General features: G+C 53.4%; 1 protein-coding gene across 4 annotated transcripts in view; it reads left to right on the top strand.

The window, feature by feature from the left end:
- Window positions 1-3,354: 3,354 nt before the first annotated feature.
- MEIS1 (Meis homeobox 1) overlaps window positions 3,355-20,490 on the top strand; it is a 93,774-nt gene continuing 76,638 nt past the window's right edge. For 2 of the 4 annotated variants that reach the window (XM_085218763.1, XM_085218765.1), the window contains exons 1-6: window positions 3,355-4,134; window positions 5,084-5,310; window positions 6,626-6,767; window positions 7,144-7,194; window positions 7,818-7,868; window positions 9,183-9,329. In XM_085218763.1, coding sequence (XP_085074889.1) covers window positions 4,123-4,134; window positions 5,084-5,310; window positions 6,626-6,767; window positions 7,144-7,194; window positions 7,818-7,868; window positions 9,183-9,329 — 630 coding nt within the window. In that variant the 5' untranslated portion in view covers window positions 3,355-4,122. Of the gene's footprint in view, window positions 4,135-5,083; window positions 5,311-6,625; window positions 6,768-7,143; window positions 7,195-7,817; window positions 7,869-7,932; window positions 8,182-9,182; window positions 9,330-20,490 lie in introns of those variants that run through there. The other 2 variants (XM_085218764.1, XM_085218766.1) reach the window with 2 other exon arrangements.

The following is a 20,490-nucleotide window of genomic DNA, read 5'->3' as shown; positions in this document are numbered from 1 at the left end:
CTCGGAGCGGGGCTCAGCGCCGGCAGAGCGGGCAGAGCCACAGGGAGAAGAATATTTCGGGGTAACGTCCCCCTCTGCTGAACTTCCTCACGAGGGCTGAAGAAGGGAGCAGGGCTGCGAGCGGCCGAAAGCTCTGTCCGGAGCCTCGCTGAGCCCGGTTGGGGCTGCAGGTTGCGGGGTTCGGGGCAGATCCCGCTGCTAACAGCTCTCCGGGCTCACGCAGGCTTTGCGAGTTGGCTGTACGCCGGTGGGCAACGGGACGGTTCCGGTATCGGCACCGAGAGCGGAGCTACACACACACACACACACACGCACGCACACAAAATGCTTTTAAAATAAAATTACATTTACAAATAATTCTAAAACACCTCCTCGTTATGCTTCGCCCTGAGCCCCGCGAGCAGGCTGCAGCTCTCCGCTACGGGCCAAAAAATCCTCAAGAAGGGGTTTAGAAAGCGGGCGCAAATCTTTACCTTTTAATATTATTTTTTGTTTGTTTGTTTTTCTTTTCTTTTTCTTTTTTTATCTGCCCTCCTCCCTTTGTTCCCCACCCCCCCACACCCCTCCGCTGTCCGCTGCCCCGCGGGGAGCACCGTCCGCCGCCCACCCCCCCGCCCCCCGTAGCGTGGCACAGCTCTCCGCTCTCTCTCCACACGGGCGCTGCTGACAACGGTATTCGTTTCGCCCACGGCTCTGCTGCCCGGGGTCTCTTTGCCGCTGTTTCCCCCGAGAAACCCGGCGGCTCCGACTCTCAGCTCCCTTCCAAAATGTGCCGCATCCCGAGAAAGTTTGCGGGCAGAGCGGGCTGCAGTTTCTCCATCGCCCAGTAGACGGCAACGCAGCTCAATGCTTCGGGTGCAAATCGGCGAGCAGAGGGGTTTTTTGTGTGTTTTTCTTTTTTTCTTTTTCTTTTTTCTTTTTTTTTTTTTTTTTAATTAAACAACCACGGAGTTGTACCCGGGATCGTTCCTCGTTCGAGGAGAGGTGCGGCGATACCACAGCGGCCCGAGGGGTTCTGCTGTGGGAACGGAGCAGCGGGGGGAGCGCGGGCAGCGTCCCCAGAGCTGCAATGAGCGCAGATGAATTTGTGCGTTTCACGGGGGGGGGCCGTGAGCGCAAATCCACGCAGGATCCGAATCCGAGCGCCACGGCGGTGCGGGGCTCGGCGTAACGCCGGGCTTCGGGCTCCCTCCCGGGGGAGGCGGTCCGGCTCGATGCGCGGCCGTTCGGCTCCGGTGTTCGGCGGGGCGAAACCCGCAGCGGGAGATTCGGGGCTGTGTGCTATCCGGCCCCGTTCCTCGGCCGGAGAACGGCTAGCGGCGGAACGCCCGGCCAGGAATTCATTTCCCACTTAATTTTATTAAAAATTTATTGCGGTGTTTGGAAAGTTTTAAGACGACCGTAAATTTTATTGGGAATATTTTACGAAGCCCTTCGTTGAATGAAGAAAAGAGCCTCGGCTCTCGGGGCGAGCTCCGGGCCGGCACCCGACGGCGGCCGCTCCCCGCTCCTCTATCGCCGCTCTCTGCTCCGGAGCTGTGCTCGAGCCGGGCCGGGGCTCTTTGTCCCCCAAGCAGCCGATGGTCTCCGCAGTTCACCTCCAGCTCCGGGCGCTTTTTGGGTTCCTTTGTTTTGTTTTGTTTTTGGGGTTTTTTTGGGGGTTTTTTTTTTTTTGGTTGTCTGTTTTTTCCTGCCCTTTAGTAGGTCTATAAGCAGTTTTCCCCCCGCTCCGTTTCACCAGGCGCTGACTTTTCGGGTATCTCCGCTCGTATCGCTGCCCTTATCGGCAACATTCCTCGGTTATCTCCCCGCCGCCTTCCGAACGCTTTCTTCCGTGGTTCCGCGCCCGTTTGCCTCTTCTGCCCGTTCTTATTTGGGTTTTAACATTTAAATATTAATGGAGAAAGAGCACACTCGGATGCTAATTTCCCCCCTCACCGCAAATCCCTTCTAGGAAGGCAGCGGCGGAGCGGGGAAGGCGGCGAGAAAACATTTTATTGTTCCGAGGTATGACTAATTCTTTCCCGAAGCTGGGAAATTCGGCCCGATTAGAAGCCTCATTTGTTGCCCGATAAGCGAATGTGCGCGGATCGCACCTCCCGAAGCGGCTTTTGGGGCTAAGCTGGCTGCCAGAGGCCGCTTTGCGCCGTATTTTCAGCCGTACCCCCCTTTTATTTTTAATTAGAATTATTTTAGGGGGGGTTGCTTTCGACGGGGAGAGGGCAGCGGGTTCTGCAAGCCCCCGAGTCCGAGTTTAGCTCCAAGGAAGGCCGTCGGAACTAAGAAGGGGCCGCTGCCGCCTGTCCCACAAAGCGGCGGTGCGCGCAGCCCGGCAGCAGCGGCCCGGAGCGGGTGCGCGGCGCAGCCCTCCCGCTGGGAACTGTTTGCCGATTGTAAAAACCCTTATCCGCAATGAGGTTTGGGCAAACAATTTGCGCGGCGGTAATTACGTTGTAAAAGTGTCGGAGCGCGCCGAATGACTCCTAGAAAGGCCTGAAACGGGTCAAGACCAGAAGGGCTCTCCTCTGTTTCCTTTTTATTTTTCATTCTTTTTGATTTTGATTTTTTTTCATTTCATTTTTTATATATCCCCCCCTCACCCCACCCCACCCCACCCCGACACCCCCCCCCACCCCCGCCCAATATTCGGAGCCGCCCGCCCCGCACCGCGCAGCGCCGGAGCCGCAGCCTGCGCCGCCCCGCGGCGCCCTACCGCCCGCCCCGACCAATGGGGGCGCGGCGCGACGCTGATTGGGCGGCGGCGGCGCGGCGGCGGCGCGGCCGGGGGCCGGGTGAGCTCACTCGGCGGCGGCCGCGGGACAAAGGGGCCGGCGGCGGGGGGGCGCCCGAGGGGGGGGGGAGCCGCGGTTCCGCGGCTCCCCCCCCCCGCTGGCCGCCCCCCCGCCCGCGCGCCGAGGGTGGGCCGGCCGGGGGGGGCGCGGCCTCGCCGAGCGACCGCCGGGCGCTCGGCGCGCCCCCCTGCGCCGGCCGCGGAGTTGCCGCCGCCCAGCGCATTGTGTAAGACGCGACCTGTTATGGCCACCACTACTTCCGGGTTCCCGCAGTCTGCTCCAGCCCGGCGCTGCGCGGCGGCGGCGGAGGCGGCGGTGGAGAACGCCCGGCAGCGCGCGGCCCGCGGCGGCGGCGGCGGCGGCGGCGGCGGCAGCGCCCCCCCCCGCGCCCGCCCGCCCCGCCCGGCCCCCGGCCCGCGCCCGCCTCCGCCTCCAGCCTCGCCCGGCGGCCGCGCAGGGGCAGAGCGCGCCGGCGGCGGCGGGGGATGCGGAGCGCGGCGAGGAGGAGCGAGCAGAGAGCCCCCGCCGGCAGCGCCGTCATAATAACCATAATAAAGGGAGCCGGCGCGCTTTAATTTTTAATTCTCCCCCTCCTCTCCCTCCTCCTCCTCCTCCTTCCCCGATTTTTTAATTTTTTTTTCCGCAAAAAAAAAAAAAATTTTCCTCTCTCTCCCTTTTTTTTTTTTTTTTTTTTCCTTCCTTTTTGGTGAGAGCGCGCCCGAGCAAAAGCCCACATTGGCGGTGTCCTGCGCGGTGGGAGCGCACGCAGCGGATCGCCATCAGTCATTCAGCACCTTGACACCGCCCGTGATTGACAGCCGGAGTGGCAAAAAGCCATGGGAGCCGGGAGCGGGGCGTGAGGGGCACCGCGCGCCTCGGGAACGGATATTTGCGTTCGCCCCGCCGCTGTCTTGGAAACGAGAGGGGGAGAGAGGGAGAGAGGGAGAGAGGCGGGCAGGGAGGAAGGAGAGAAAGAAAGAGAGGAAAAAAGAAGGAAGGAGACAGAGCTGATTTTTTTTTTTTGTAATTTTTGTAATTTTTTTTCATTATTATTATTATTGTTATTATTATTTTTTTCCTCCTCTTTTTTTTTCCTTCTTTTTTTTTTTTTTTTTTTTTTTTTTTTTTTTTTTTTTTAATGCTGAGTTACCGCACCGCTCCGCTGAGCCCCGGCGAGCCGAAGACGTCCCCCGGCGGCTTTCCTGGCTGGCGACACTGAGGGATTTTTGCATTTTTGGGGAGAGGGGGGGGACTGCGCGGCTCTTTCCTTTCACGCTGGCCTCACGGAGGATTTATTAGAAGTTGAAGTAGGAAGGGAGCGAGCAGGCCGATGGCGCAAAGGGTACGTATCCAAACCTGCGGTTCGCTGCGAAACGACACCCACACGCGGCTGCCAGAGGGCTGCGAAAAACTTTTTGCTTTTTCTTCCCCTCCCTTCGGAGCGAGGCACGGCGCGGTGGCCCGGCCCGGGCCGCTCCTCGCTCCCGGCGAGCGCTGCCGGCTCCGTGCGCCCATCCCGGGGGCGGCTCTCGGGCCCCTCTCTTTGCGGCCGGGGCCGGGCCGGGGGCGGCGGTGCTGCCCTCCTCCTGCCCAGCGCCGTGCCCGGCTCCGCGTGTCTGGCTGTAGGAGCGCTCCGCCGCGCTACGAGGATGCGCCGCTGCCCTTCGGGGCAGCTCCGAGCTGCCTGTAGGCGCAACTTTTTTTTCTTCTTTCTTCTCTCCCACTCCCACCCTCCGGTTTTTTTTTCCTCGTTGTTATTATTATTTTTTTTCTCCCCTCCCTTTTTAAGAAATTTCATTTTCGGTGCGGCTCCAACAGCGCGTCCCTTTAATTCGAATTAAAGCGAGCGGCGCTGCCATGTGCGTTGCTACTTGGGCTCGCTCCCCGTCCCCCCCCCCGCCGAGCTGTGTCCCACCCCGCACGGACCCCGCACAGCACTGTCCCCGCCCGGGACCCGCGCCTGCCACCCTTAACAAAGAAATCCCTTCCCCGGGGCCGGGAGCGGGGTGCGGGCGGGCAAAGCGAACCCCCCGGTTTTTCTCCTTTTTTAACCTCCCGCCCCACCGCTGAACTCCGCATCCCGCCGGTTCGGTACCCGGCTCCAAAAGTTTATCGGCGGGGCGACTCGGGCCGAGTTATACCGTGGGGGGTGCGGGGGGTGCCGAGATAAACCGCATTTTGCTGCCGCCCCCTCTCCCCGGGGTTCTCAGCCTTCTCCCCCCCAGAGCTGGAGGAGGGGGCACCCACCTCCCCCCCCCCCCGCTGACCCCTGTCCGCTCTGTGCCCCGCAGTACGACGAGCTGCCCCACTACGGCGGCATGGAGGGGGTGGGCATCCCCACCACCATGTACGGGGACCCGCACGGCGCCCGCCCCATGCAGCCCGTGCACCACCTGAACCACGGGCCGCCGCTCCACTCGCACCAGTACCCGCACGCCGCCCACGCCAACGCCATGCCCCCCGCCATGGGCGCCTCGGTCAACGATGCCCTCAAGAGAGATAAAGATGCCATCTACGGGTAGGTGCCGGGCGCGGCTGCGCGCCCGCGCAACTTTGCGCGGCCCCGGGGGGATGCTCCTGCGCGGCGCTAGGAGATGGGGCCGGGTTGGCCCCCCCCGCGTCCCCCCATCTTATTTTTTCCCCCCGTTAAAACATTGTCGTGCCCCCCTAAGTTGGAGACAGCGCACGGAGGAGGAAGGGGGAAATATTCCCAGGGCGCAACCTGCGCGGGTGTCTTTGCCCAACTTTCTGCCCCGCTCGCAGCGAGGGGACAGCTCCGAGCTGCTCCGCTTTTCTCAACCTCTTAACGATTTTAGTTTTACATTTTGGAGACTTGCCGGGTCGGACCGGGTGGGAGCGGTGTGCGGTGCAGTCCCTCTGCCCGCAGCGCTCCTTGGGGGAACTTTCAAAGCCTCTTAAAAATCGCTCTGCAAAGAGTTGCGCGCTGCGGCAGGCGAGAAATCACAGCGCTCGATCGCTTTCTCAGAAATCCGGAGGGCTCTCTGAGCTCATTTCTGTGCCCTCCGGGAGAAAGAACAAAAAGAAAGAAAGAAAAACTTAAAATTAAAAAGAAAAAGAAAAAAAAAAAAAAGAAGTATGAAGTTCTGGGGAAAAAAAAAAAAATTAAAAAAAGGAAGAAAATATATATGTATGCATCGAGACGCGTGTGTGCCCGCACTCGCTCCTCTCTTGCAATAAGGAAGGGGCCGGGGGCCCCGCAGTCGCTCCGGGTGCACAGCTGGGGGGGCCGTGCGGGGCTGTGGGGCTCCCGGCCGTGTCATTGCCCTGACGGAGGGGTTCGGGTGCTGGAGGGGCTTTGCTGGTGGCGTCCCTTTATTTTTCCTTTTTCTTGCTCCCTCCTTTATCCTTACTTTCGCTCCCAGAAAGTCTTCCAGCTGGGCCGGGCGGGGGTGGGGGTTGGAATCAAAAGCCCGAAAGCGTACGTCCTTAGATTACAATTTCGGGGTCGTTATTGTGCATTCACACACGCGTTTTATTTTGATTTCTCACTCTTTTCTTTTATTTTGTTCCAAGTGAAGGAAAGTTAATTCAAAATGGCTGCTGGAACCGCTGGGGTTTATTCTTAGCCTGGCCGAAGGGTGCCGGGAGATGCGCGGCAGCGGGCGGGCCGGGCCGGGGACGATGGGGGTCGGCGGGTAGCAGCGCTCGGAGCCGCTCCGCGGGCGCGCAGCCGCGGGACTGACGGTCGGTGCGTTCGGTCCGTGCTGCTCTCATTTGTGTTCTTTTTTTTTTTTTTTTTTTTTTCTTTCTCTCCCTCCTCCCTCCTTCTGTGTGTGCGTGCATGTGTGTGTGACCATTGTATTTTCTTGCAGACACCCCCTGTTCCCTCTTTTAGCACTGATTTTTGAGAAATGTGAATTAGCCACATGCACGCCCAGGGAACCCGGGGTAGCGGGAGGCGATGTTTGCTCCTCTGAGTCTTTCAATGAAGACATAGCAGTGTTCGCCAAACAGGTCAGCAAAAAAAAAAAAAAAAAAAAAAAAAAAAAAAAAAAAATCCCAACGAGAAAAACAAGTCTCGGCCGAGATAAAGATGCACATTTCCCTCCTCCCCCCCCCCGTAGTGCGGGATGCGAAAGCAAAGCGAAGCGGCCCCCCGAATAGGGGGCTGTGGGCGCTCCCCGCAGTGCCCGTGCTCGGGTCCCCGCCGGCCGGGCCGGGCCGCAGCATCTCGGGGCTCCGTGGGAGCGCGGAGGGTTGCACCGTGGGCCCGGCAGTGTAACGAAGCGAGAAGTAATAACGTCTGATCGTGCTGCTGCCGCATCTCAAATCTTTCGTATATTTCACACACCACCCCCCCCCCCCTCCCCTTCTCCTTTCTTCTATTTAGATCCGAGCAGAGAAACCCCTCTTTTCCTCTAATCCCGAACTGGATAACTTGGTAAGAGTTAACACCGCTTCTTCCTCTCCCCACCCCCACCCCTTCCCTTCCCTTTTTTTTTTTTTTTTTTTTTTTGGGAACTTCTATGCCTTCTCCTTACGGGCTGTGACAAGCGCCGCGCGGTGCCAAAGCGAAACCCTCTCACGTGGATCTGTAGCCCTTCGCTTTTAGCAGCGCTGTTACCGGGCCCATCCCGGCGCTGTGCCGCGGGGGGGTCCCCTCTCCCTGCCCACAGCCACTGCCGCACCGACTGCGTTCCCATCTCCCCGCTCTCTATTTCCCCCCTCACCGATGCAGAACTATTTTGAGAGGACTCTTCCTCCCGCTTTCCCAAAGCGACCGTGTTTAGGGGGACTTGTCTTTTTATTTCCCTTTTGCAAAAAGCGATGTTTACGATGCGCATAATCCCGTCGCTCCGTTGCTTTTATTTTTCGGTGAGCTCCAGGTCGCTTCTCGTTAAGCAGCGCACAAAGCCGCCGCTATTAACTTTTAGTGGCATCGCCATAAATCAAAACAAGTTTTTATTTACCACCAAAGCAAAGCGGGGCAGGAGCGGGGGGGCGATGGGGGGGAAGGGTGGCCCCACCCGGAGGGGGATAAACGTGCTGTTTGTGTCTTTGCAGATGATCCAAGCCATACAAGTATTAAGGTTTCATCTGTTGGAATTAGAGAAGGTAATTTTTTGTCTCTCTCCCCTTCTTCCCCCTCCGTTTCAGCCCCACAGAAGTTGAGGCTTCTGGTAAATTTGCATAAATGTCTTTCTGGCTGGTAATTAGTGTCAAGACCAATCTCGGCGTCCATTTCTCTTCGCAGTTTAATTACAATTGCAGCCCCACGCCCGGCTCCCCACGCCCGGGCCCTGCTCTCATTGTGCTCTTTGTACACCGCCGCAGCCCCGGGTGCCGAACGGCACCGCTCTGCTCTGCTCTCCGAGCCCCGGCGCTGGGGTTTGGGGGTGAAAGGGAGGATTTATTTAGCGAGGATGAGGTGGGGGGCGGATGGGAAGGACAAACGGGGTCGGTGGCAGTCAGTCGGGATGGGGTTTGTTTTATTTATTCCCTTGTTTGTTTGTCGCTTTATTTATTTCTATCTGAAGAGCCATCAGCGGGGGTCAGGCCGAGGGCACGGGGCTGTCCCGTAACGTTTCGCAGAGACAAAGCAGAGCCGGGTGCCGGGGCCGGGTTCTGGGTTTGGCCACCGGCAACGACCGCGCACCTCCGGGAGGAGAAAGCGCTGCGGCCCCGCAACGGCGCTGCGTCCGCGGTGCGGTGCCACCCGAGCGGGGCGAGCGCTGCCTCCCCGCCACCGGCACTCAGTCCTTTTTCTCCTAAAAAAGAAACGTTCGGAGAGGTTTTAAAGTCCACAGCCCCTCAGTCGCTTTCTCCGAGCGCCGGTGGCAGCTCGTTCTCACCCCGTGCGAAATGCGCTAAAATCTGCCCCGTTGGTGCGGGCAGCGCAGGTACGGCTCGGATGCCTGCAGCGTATCTCAGCACTGAGCATCGTTTTGTTTTCTTGGTGGTTTTGTCGTTGTTGTTGTTGTTTTAATCCCTTTTCCTCTCCTCATCCCCCTTTGGAAAGGGTTTGCGATGAAATCACCGGCTGAAATTAAATAGTTTACCTTAAATGTCACCCATGCAGGTCACCTCTCTAATGGCCACAGCTCCGGGAGCAGATGAATTTAACACGGGTGTTGAATATGTTGTAGCCTGTGAATCATCTTGTCACTGTCAATTTTCTGGGATATCTCTATTTTGCGAGAAAAGAAAGTTATTCCTAATTCTGGATGCGTCGGGAGGTCTCGGGGGGATAATTGCAGTGTGTTTCCCCTATTTAGGACTTCGGATGTCACAGGGGTGAAAGGGGGAGACTGGTTGCACTTGTCAATTTTACTTATGCATTCCTGATTATATTTTCTTCCTTCCCCCCCCCCCTCCCTCCTTTTTCCTTTTCCTCTTCTCCCCCCTCCACCCCCCCCCACCTCAATGTAGGTACACGAATTATGTGACAATTTCTGCCACCGGTATATTAGCTGTTTGAAAGGAAAAATGCCTATCGATTTGGTCATAGACGATAGAGAGGGCGGATCAAAATCGGACAGCGAGGACATAACGCGGTCGGCAAACCTCACCGATCAGGTACGGTCCCGCAGTGCCGCGCATTGAGATCTGTATGCAGAGCGCTCGCCGGGTCACTACGCCTCCTTTTATTATTTGCATATGATTAAGTCCCTTTTAGATAAATTTCCATCGAAATGAAAATTTTTGAATAATGCGGCTATTATTGCTTCATTAAGGCTTGCTCCCGGATTCGACCTGGCGAGATGAGCTTGTAAAAGCGTCGCCTGCAAACTCGACCTGGTTCTTGTCGCTTTTAATTTTTGTCTTTATTTTATTTACCCTTTACAATAATAGAAGTGTTATCCGTGAATCGCCGGCTTCTGGTGGCTTAGAAAAGGGATGGCTGGAGCCGTACACAAAAATAATAATAAAATCCGAGATAGGTGGTCCGGGGAAGACAGAGAGGGTTTGAAATCTAGCAAATGCTGGCTATTTTCTTCCCGTCTCTACGGTTCATTAGTCTGTCTTGTCAGTTTTCCTTGGCCGAACGCTTTTAGACTTCAGTGAACATTGCTTTGTGCACGCCTGCCTGCTGCAAACGCGCCCATTTTATTTTACTTAATAGGGGGAAAAAAAAAAAATCAAGGGGGATGGGGGGAGAAAATAAAACGGGACCCGGGGTTTAAATTATTTGCGGTTCGAGTTTTCTAAAAATAAAAGAGAGAGAGAGAGAGAGTGAGAGAGCGAGAGAGAGAGAGCTCGGAACCCCAGGCGAAGCCCCGAGGCGCTGTGCGGCTCTGGCCGTGCCAGGTCGGGGCTGTGCTGCGCGGAGCTCTGCGCTGCTGTGCCCGGGGGGACACCAGGAGGGGGGCTGCAAGGAGCTTTTCCCCTTCTTCCACCCCGCGTCGCCGTGTGCGCCTCTCTCTGCTCCCCGTGCGGGAGCGCCGGGCTCGGGAGGTCGGGAGCAGAACGGAGGTGGCTGCGAGTTGGTTCTTTTTTTTTTCGGGTCGGCTTTCTCTGCCCGCTCGAGCGGAGGGCAGCGAGGGGGATGGGGGGGTGAAGGGAGGGGGGGGGGGGCCGGCGGCAGCCGTCTCTGGAAGCCCAAGTTATTTCTCCCGTATGATCCGCTCCGTAAATACGGTGTTAGGAGCAATAAGCTCCCGACTCTGGAGGTTTCCTTTTGTTAAAGGAAGGCGCAGCCGAGCAGACAGCGGTTCCCTTCAACCGCTTATGCCATTACCGCCAGGAGTTGTGCGTAGAGCCCGGCAGAAAGGTGCGTTGCATCGCGGCGGGGGCACTGGCCCCAGTATTTCCCCCCGCAGCACAGGCTGCGGGATGGGGGGTGGAGAGATGAGGGGCTTCTACTTTCGGGCTTTGTGCCCTCGAAGCGCTGCGAAGGGGCAAAGCTGCGGCGTTCGGCGCTGGGGGGGGACCGGGGCGATGCCGCCCGGGATCCCGCTGCCCCGCGGGGGGTGATGGGGGGGTCCTGCGGCCGAGATCGGGATGGGGAGAGCCGGCCTCGTCGCCGTTGTATCCGAATTGTAATCCAACAAGTCTAACTAGAAAATGGGTTTCTAAAAGCTCTGGAGTGCTGGGTACATAAAGCTATTTGAGCAAATTACAAGAATCGCTTAGGGGCACGAATGAAATCAACACTTTAATTGCCTCCAAAATGAAGATTTATACCCCATTTTCCCAACGAATCATTATTTTATTAAAGCGAAAGCTAAAGAAACGAAGCTGCAATTTTGGGGGTTGTCGGGGGTGAGGGGGTCCCCGTCCCACGGTCCCCCCTACACCTCACCGAGGAGCGCGGGCGCTGCGCGGGGCCGGCCGTTCTCCCGGAGCTCCCCGCGCAAGAAGCGCGCAGCCCCGCGGAAGGGAAAAGACGCAACGTTGCGCGGCCGAGCCCAGAGCCGCGGGCTTTGCCCGGGGACGCGGCGCCGCCGGGGCCGGGGCAGGCAGGATCTGGGCCCTAATGGGCAGCTAATGGGGTGTTGAGTGCTCGTCGCCGCTGCGGCTAATTAGGATGTCCCCGCGCGGTGCGTTTATTGCGGGAGGTGCGCGGTGCGCGCGGGCTGCGCGCCTTTGTGCTTTCGAGAGTCATAAAAGAGTAAGTATGTAAAAGCTTTTATGATGGGTTTAATTACATTTTCGTATATTGTGGTAGTAAAGGTTACAGTTAACAGGGTTTTTTTTTTTTAATTTATTGGTTTCCCCTTATTTATTCTCCCCTCCTAGGCCCCTCTATGCCAGCGCCTTTAAGTCCCCCCGCTTAATGGAAGGCAGTGACACTAATGCCAGATTTTGCGCAGGAAAGCCCCATAACGCTGGCCATTGTTCGGTGATTTAACTGGCGCGCTGGCCAGAGGTCACTCCAATAGCATCCTTCTCCCGCAGGCGCGACCCCGCTGCCTGCCAGGGTGGGACCCGCCGGGCTGCTGCTTCCAGAAGGAAAGGGCAGGAGTTGGGGTTTCGCTTGGGAGCGGCGAGCTGGGGAACGTGGCTCTAAACCCCTCTCTGCCCTCGCGCCCATTGCCGGAGTTTCAAAATAAACCTTTTTTTAATCATTAGCTTTTCAAACATTGTTGTGTTTAAATTTTCAAATGTTTGTCGTAGTCTGGAAAGATTTAAAACACAGCTGTTGCGTGATGCAGATGGGAAAAGTCGGTCCTGTGCGGAACCCCACCCGCACAGAAGAAATTCCATTTCTTAGGGACTCCAGATCCGCTGAACGGCTCCCAGGGGCCGGGTGGTGGAAGCTCTTCACCTTGGCTCCCAGGTGCTCGAATCCGAGCTGTAAAATTGGGCTTTTTGCAGATACGTTTCCCTGGAGTATGTCTGGATAAAGCCTCCCTTAAGAAAAGCAGGGAACAGAGTGGCCACCGCACTCAAAGTACGTTAGAAGCGTAACATGGCTTTTTTGGGGGGCAAAATGGGCTTTGCTTAGGTGAAATAAACTTGCTGAGCGGCTTTACATGGCCAAATTATAACTGAATCACATATAAGCCAATGACATCTGCAGAAATATGTAAAGTAGAAATGGCAAACGGTCGGATTCCGATAGGTACGCAGGGGGAAATGATCAAAAAATGAACGTGAAATAAGACTTCCTGTAAGAAGGTCCATAATTCAACATTATTTGATTCCACTGTCAGGGAAATTGTTGAAGGATAGTAAACCAATACTGAAGTCGCAGTCATTTTTGTTACAGTCTTAAATGTTTGCAACTGTGGTGTTTTAGATGGCCCTTCTTGGGTGATTGTATATCATATATATATATATATATATATATATATGTATATCGTAAAGCAAACACTTGTATTTATGTTGCAGTAGGTGTTTTTAATGCGTGCAGTTGGAGGGGTTCTGCAAACAAAATGCAGACAGACAGTTTGCGAGGGGTGGAAATGTTGCTTAAATGCGATGTTCTTTACGAAGATAGTATCGTAAACTGGGAGTGCTGTGTGCTGTGCATAGAGGTGGATGGGCCGGTGAGGGCATCCACTCCTTCCAACTACAGTAACTTCTCTGAACATTCAGACCTATTGGTTCTTGCTTGCTACAGATGGTGTTAAATAATGCCTTTGGCGGAGGGGAAAAAAAATAAAGGAGGTGAAGAGATACTGTTTTACTCCGGGAGTTCCTTGCAGGTATTTTCAAACCCATGTATGGCGTCAAGGAGTGGGAAAAGTTGCACATGTTACTGTCTTTGCTGTGTGTACTCCCATGTTGGAGGAGCGGGTAGACGCAGCACTGAGAGTGCAAGGCAGAGATCGGTTCTGCTTAATGAAAGCGTTACGGTGATGTGGGACGTGGAGGAGAGCTGGTAAAACAGTATTTCAAAACCTCCAAATGGAAAGCTGTGCCCCTGACTTTATGCCACCTTGAGCCAACGAGTCCTTTTTATGCCTTTTTGGGGGCTGCTTCTTTTTTCCCCACAGTATTTAGGAGCTGAGCAGGCTGCGTAAAGTAAAAGACAGGGCGCGTTCATTTCTATTCGGGGCCTGTTCCCATCAGGAGCACTGCGGCTGCAATGGCATTAGCAAAAGCAGGTTTCTTAAAGCAAGTAAATATGCTGTTAAAGCGATACAGCTTTGAATGTATTTTCTTTCATCTGTTATTTCATTTGAATTCAAGAATCTCTGCTGATTTTTATTTTTTGTTTTAATCACTTATGAGCCCAAATGTATTCATCCTCACTGCTGGGCAGAATACTCGCAGCCTCCCATGCTCAGGCCCAACTCTCGTATGAAGTTTTCTAAACTGAAGTTCGCAAAGCAGAATTTCAATTCTCCTTTTCATTTTTTTTTTTTTCCAATATCTATTTTAAAATCAGCCAGGAAACTCTGGAACTTGTCATAAACATCCGCCAACCTGCCCCAAAGCATTCCTATAAGCGGGAGCTCGCGGTGTCACCGCGATTCGGAACGCGGTTATTCTGCAGGGTTATTCTTTTGGGGCAGCTTAGAAATGAGCTGAGCAAAATGAGCTTTGCTTTATGTTTAGTCCTGGTAGGCACAGGTTTGATTCTTCCCTCGCTACCCGTGTGCAGGTAGCAGTGAAAACAATGGGCCCTGCACAAGCACACGGGTCGCTGGATCCCAGAGCGGGTGATGTTAGCACTGAAAAAATCAGATTATAACGCAGTCAATCAAAACGAGTAAGCGTAAGTCACACTGATAAATACTGCTTTAAAAAAGCAGCTTAAAACACGGTGAAAATTCGGCACAGCTTCTTTAAATTAGAGAGTCTCCTCTTTGTTTTGCATTGCTGCGTTTGGGGTTTTTTTGGTCACATGAGCTCGCAGTGAGGAGCTATCTTGTATAATCTAAACAAATTTCAGAAAATAAAGACGAGGATTGTTCCGAACCAGTCATTAAAATTGTGGAACGTTTCTGGAGTTGTTTCCCAGCCAGGGTTTGTGTGTGAGGAGAGCCGGGTGTGCTGCCGTACCATCGTGTGTCCTTGGCGCGTTCCCTCGCTCCCCGGATGCTCAGTTGCTTGTAACAGGCTTTGACTCACCCAGCAAATTTGTAAATGACTGTTTAGGTTGGTTGGTTGTTTTTTTTATTTTCCTGCCATTGCAACAGTGTTTTGGAGAGGGTGACTCCAACCTCTAATAGAGCGCACATTTTGTGTTTTGTGTTATTTGGACGTATTTCTGTCCCTGATTAATGACCTGGTATCTCTCTCACCACTGATATTTTGTGATGCAGCTTCAAGACAACTCGCCAGCCTTCAGCTGCCTTCTTAGCTTGGTTGCTTTTCCCTGTTTACTACCTGCAAGAAAGGGGAAAATAAATAAGATCCAGCCTAGCCTGGGGATGTAGGTGAGAGCAGGAGCCCTGCAGGCTGATGGCTGCGGGAGGGCCTTGTTGTGGTGTAGTTCAGGGCCTGCCTGGGTGACAGGCCTGGTCTCTGTTAGCATGAGAGAACCCCACCTACCCCAGGGAAGCATCTCTCCCCAGCTCTCTCTCCCCAGTTGCGTGTTGGCTGTCATGGGATTGCAGGGAAATGCAGTGGCCTGCGGGGCTGCTCGAAGGCTCCTGCTGGCCGGGGAACTCGATGGGTCCCGGGGCGCGTCTGCACAAGGACACTCAGGAGAGGTAAGACAAATTGCCTGGGTGTAAAAATAAAGTGCATTAGTTAAAGCGCATTGCGCTATTGTGTGGATGCTCTCATTCAGAAGTAAAGTGGCCGTAGTTCACTTTAGCCTAATCCCCTTTGGAGTAGGCCACTTTTCTTTTCAATGAGAGCAGCCACATCCACTTTTGGTTTGCTCGCCTTTCCCCAGCGGCCTCGTGCCTGGTGCTCCTTCAGATTGAGAGCGATGCTGTTGTACCGCTGCCTGTATAACAGAGGGCTGTGGCTGGATCCTCCAGCCCTGAGCCCAGGGCTGCAATTTGCGTGGCACTGCCTGCATGGATGTGGTGTCAGGCTCCCCATGGCACCAGCCCTCCTCCTGGACTGGGCACGCGGCTGTTGCACGGCAAGTTCTACCCATATGCAGAGTTTGTTCCATGTCCACCAAGAAGCAAGCGCTTAAAGACAGTGAGGAAATTGCAATTAAAGCTTATCAGCTGATATTTATAAAACGAAGGACTGAAAATTAATTTGTGGGAAGGGTAATTCACCTGAACTAGGAAAAAAACGCAAGGAGACAGTTTTGGGAACTGTTTTGTATTCATTCTTGAAGGTCTCTGAGCTTGAATTTTTGTTAGAAGTATTTTCTGGTGTCTTCTACAGCTTCTAACTAACACATTTCTTTACTTATTACTGGCTAAGCTGCGCGTGCAGATGCTGTGCTGTGTCGTACACTTGCCGTTGCCCATTCCGTTCACAATGAAATTTACAAGGCTCCTTGCACTGGTAAGCAGTTTGCTACTGGAGCCATTCCTAGAAACACCGAATTACGTTTCACCAAAGTATTTTCTTTCCTCTTCTGTCGGGACCGAGGTGAGATGTTTTCTCAAGGACTCTCCCGGCATCTATATGATATCCCCACTTGTGCAGATGATCTCCAAAACGGCATTATTTCCTCCCCCGTCCGCTCACCAATGCACTGAATTACAATTCTCCTCTTAGCTTCAAATGGGCTTTGCATTGGGCCATCTGATTTTATTTGCAGTTTGGCTTTTTCTTTATTTTTTTCGTTTCCTTTCTTTCCTCCTTTCTTTCCTCCTTTCTTTCCTCCTTTCTTTCCTCCTTTCTTTCCTCCTTTCTTTCTTCCTTCCTTTCTTTCTTTCTTTCTTTTTTTTTTTTTCTTTCTTTTTTTTAATGTAAAGCAAATATGCATCCAGCCCCTCTTTGCTGAAGCAAACAGGCCAACAATGAGAGGGGTAATTATTCATTTGGTTAAAAGAACTGCCTGTTTTAACCTCAGAAATACTGACTGAGAGTAAAGCAACAGCTGATGCCATCACAGTCAGTGCACTGTATTCAAACAGCTGTACAAAATGAAAAGCTGTGGTATTAATCCTGCCATTCACAGTTTATTTAAGTTTTTCAAGCTTCTCTCATATGGGCCTGGCATAAATGCCTAATTATGCCTCCATTAGGGTTACTGGGCCCTTAATACAGAAAATTATTGTATTTAAAATTTGGAAGGCTGCGGCACTGTAATGTAAGAGTCTTGCAGTTGGCACAAGTTCAGGGAATGCGACCTTTACCTTGTAATTTTCATTTCATTCAGCCGGTGTTGAAGTTTTTGTCCCCTTGCGCTGTTGTTGTTGCAGAGCAGGTCAGAGCACCGCTCGTGTTTTTGAGGCTGGCTTTTAACCAGCTCCATTTAAGGCTGCGGCGCTGTCGGTAGGAGAGGAGAAGAGCGGATTAAAAGCTCCACTGCTGCTGTTGCTGCTTTGTCTGTCCCGTTTGCAAGGGTGCAGGGCCACTGCTGCCTGTGCAAGCAGAAACGGCGGAAAATGATGTCTGAATGTGAGGAATTTCGTCTCGTTGTCGGAGGGGATTTTGAAGAGCAGCCTTGGTGCGTGTGGGCAAAAGCAGACCGATAGAGTTCAGCCCTGTCATGAGCCGGCTAGGACTGCACCCAGTTTGATGAGCTGTGTGTCAGCCCTCAGAGCAGGACATGGCTGTTGCCGCAAGGAGCCATGCCAGGGATTGAGGAGGTGGCAGTTTTGCCTTTGATTTTAGGATTGAGGCAGGGAGGGCCCCTCTGCTCCCAGCTGTGCGCACTGAGTTGCTCCATGCTGTGCTGGCCTCGGCCCTGAGCTCTTTGCTGGCCCACGAAAGTATCCTGTGTGAATGGGTTGGCCAGATATTTTTTGATGAGGGAAGTGTCCTTGTGATTGGAATTTAAGAAATATCCCTCATTTTAGGCCACAGTGTTGAGCTGGATATGGCTGAGAGCAGTGCGGTGATGGCAGAGGGACAGGGTAGTAAACACAACCGCTGGCAGCACGAGGAGGGAGGGGAGTGTGGGTGCTCTTTCTGGGCTGTCCCTGAAGCTTTGGGGCAAGACAAGTTGCTCATGAGCTCCAATTTTCTGCTTCTCATTCTGTATCATAGGGTAGGGCTGTGCAGTGTAGCTGTTGGTATCTTAGTTTATCTGTCATATAGCGATAGCGAGGTACAGGATTTATGTGAAGCTAAGAAGTGGTATGTTAACAGAAATTCATTATTTCACTTTGCACATAGTTTAGAAAAACAGCATGAAGAAAGCAAAATGCTTCCATTTTGTTGCCACCGGGAAACAATCTGCTGAACCTAAAGCCTGACAGTGGAAGTTACTTTCAGTTGCTTTGTGCTTTGGTTTTGGCCCCTTCTGCTGTCTTTTGCATTTTAAGTGTAATGTAAACATGGGTTGAAGGAAGTAGCAGCACCCTCAGAGTCCTGCAGAAAGAGTGGGGCCACGTGGCTGGCAGGGAACAGTAGTGGGGTGGTGGCCAGCCTATCCATCCCAAGGTGCAGGGTTATGCCGAGCCCAGTGAGCCAGCTACGTGGCTGCAACACTGCTCGCTTCCCACACCCTTCTCAGGAGGAACAGCAAAGCCTCAGGGACCTCCCAGCCCAACTCTTCGGGGTGGTTCTGGAAGCCAGCCATGTGCTTCTCAGCCATTCCTCAATGAGCGGGTAGAGGCGGTGGGGAGCCATGGCCACTTTGGGCTGGACGCCATCCCACAATGTGCCCGCTGCCCAGGGATGATCTCCGTTGTGGCCAGCAGCTGCCTGGCATGTGGCTTGCTTCTGCCTGGCTGCAAATGTGGCGGGTTGTGAAACGGCAGAGCGTGGAGGAGCTGGTCTGGGGAAGGGTTTGGACATGAGAGTTGGAAAATGTGAATCATGGGGATTCCAGTTGTAAGCCTCCTGCAGATAACGGGCAGCACGTACCCGAGTGCGTGACTTGCCGAGCGCCTTCGAAAACAAGGCGGCGCCCTCGAGATTAGGCATACGTATGCGTTGTAATCAGGAACACATTGCACACCCAGCACGGCCTCTGCAGGTATGGGATCTGTTCAGAAGGAAAGGTGTAGCTGGAACGAAGCTCATTACGTCGCAATTTAATTTTTATGTTGAACGATACCGCGATGCGAGTGCTCTTTTGAATCCTGCTAACAATGCGCCGTAATCAAAATGTGCTGACTCCAAATCGTGTCTGTTGTCACTTAGCTAAAAGACCATTTGATGGCTGTGACATGCACTCAGCATTCTCGCTGGTGATGGGGTTGGAAGGAAGCGTGGCCATGGCAGAGCAAGAGCTGGCATAGTGCCTTCCCTCCCCGGCAGCCAGAGTTGGGGTGCTTGGGCAGAGCGCTGCTTTTGTGCATGTCAGGAATTTTTATAGGTGGTGCCCCAGCGGTTTAACTTTCTCTTCTCAAAAGGGAACTGCTCCCAAAGATCTTCTGGGAGGGTGCTTTGGTTTTTTCAAGGCATGGCTTGGAAATGTGGCTTACTGCTCTAAGTGAAGCAGTTTGCCTGAGCCCAGATATGCAACCTCTCTGAAGTACGTGGCTCCCTGTAGGTCCCTGTCAGGGAGAAAGGTGAGGGGTGAGTGCTGCGAAAGCCGAGTGCATCCTCTCTCCCTAAATCCACCTGCAGATCTGGATGGGAACCTTGCTAGGCTTCCCACAACCTGCGGAGCCCTAGCCAAAGCTGGACATCTGGCAAATCCCCGTCTAAATGGCATTTAACGTGTAAAGGCAATAAAAGGAAGGGAAGGCAGACGCTCGTTTGCTGACTAAGTGAAGAGGCATTATTCCTGTTTACACCTTTGGAGGAGTCATTGCATGAAATATTGAACAGGAAACTCGGTTTGTCTCGGAAGGCCTTTTTCCTGGTCTAGAAAGACACTGAAAATGCTTCAGTCCTACTGAATACAGTAGGAGGTGGGGAGGACAACTGCACCTTGAGACCCTGCACACTGTCAGTGCTGTTTGGGGCTGTCCTCATATATGTTTTTGCGGGATACCAGACACCCCATTTAAAAATAAAAAATAAAAACCATAACTGCATGGAGCAGTGATTTTATCTACCCTGCCTGCAAAGCTGTATTTCCTTGTGCCAAGAGAGGGATGGGGATTAATGCTATCTAGCGATAGGGCTCTTATCAAAGGGAGGAGATGGGTTTACACTGCAGGGCTGCTTGAAATAGAAAGGACTAGTCATTGTTTGCTGTGTGGGAGATGCACACCCTGCACAACACACGATGAACCTAGCTGAGCAGGCAGTGCTGGCCTTGTAGCCACGATGCACAAGAAAGGCCGAGGCATGGCCAACCCAATGCGGGGCATGCTGCAGGGCTGGGGGTACCAGTACTGCACTGCTCGTGGGTGTTGGCTCATTGCTGAACCTGGGTAGGATTAGCAATGAGATGCAATGGCAGGGCTGATGGAGAGAGCTGACCTCGGGGGTGCCTGCTGGAGAATCTTTGCCTTTGGTCCCTTTGGGTGAAGTGTTGTCTCTATGAAAATCATCAGTAAAAGTCCCAATCATTTCCCATTGCTCATCCTCTCTGATATTGGTGTTGGTACCTTCTCTCTTTTCATTTTATTCGTTTGTCTCTCAGAAACATTCCTATGCAGCATGCCGCACTCACAAGGATGTCCTCATGTCTCTTTTTCCCGTGATGCTGTGAAGTAACAGGAGTCAGCGAGGAGCCTTATCCTCACTGAAATAGGGGGAAACTAAAGATAGCAAGTTGTGACTTTTCCAGGGATAGGAAAGGAATCCAGGTCAGTGCCAATCCTTCAGTGCTGAATTCCTTCTGGTTTTTAGTTCATCAAACCCTGTTGCACCCAACAGCATGAAGGTCTCGCTTGCTGTGCTGCTGAGCTGCAGGAAAAGTTCCTATGTGTCTGTCACTTGGATGTCCTTATTTGTGCAGACACGGAGCACATTTTCTCTATGCAAACCTGATGGTTGTGCCTTTGCTGTGGTTTTGTTAACTTTTGCCTCTGAACCACAGTTGTGTGAAGCAGGTTGCAGCAGTGTTCTTGGCACTATAAGGCATCTGTCTCATAGTAAGTTGAGATCTTGTGTGTACTCTTGGTTTGTTTTTCATTGCATGGGATGTGCAGGGCAGGAGGTATATTGCTGGCCTTGGTGAGCCTGGAAGCGGATGTTTGGGGGGCACAGGATCTGGGTCAGGGAATCACAGCGATCATGGTTGTGGATTTCATGGTCCTCCAAAGCCTAGGCTTGACAGAGAATGACATAAACAGAATATGCGTGAGGAATGTAGTTTCAATCCTGTTTATCAGTCCGTGTGTGTCAAGTTTTT

Source organism: Meleagris gallopavo, chromosome 2 (genome assembly GCF_905368555.1).
Source record: "Meleagris gallopavo chromosome 2, MGAL_WU_HG_1.1, whole genome shotgun sequence".
Lineage (NCBI taxonomy): Eukaryota > Metazoa > Chordata > Aves > Galliformes > Phasianidae > Meleagris > Meleagris gallopavo.
Note: the sequence above shows the minus strand (reverse complement) of the source record. Positions and strands in the feature narration are given on the sequence as shown.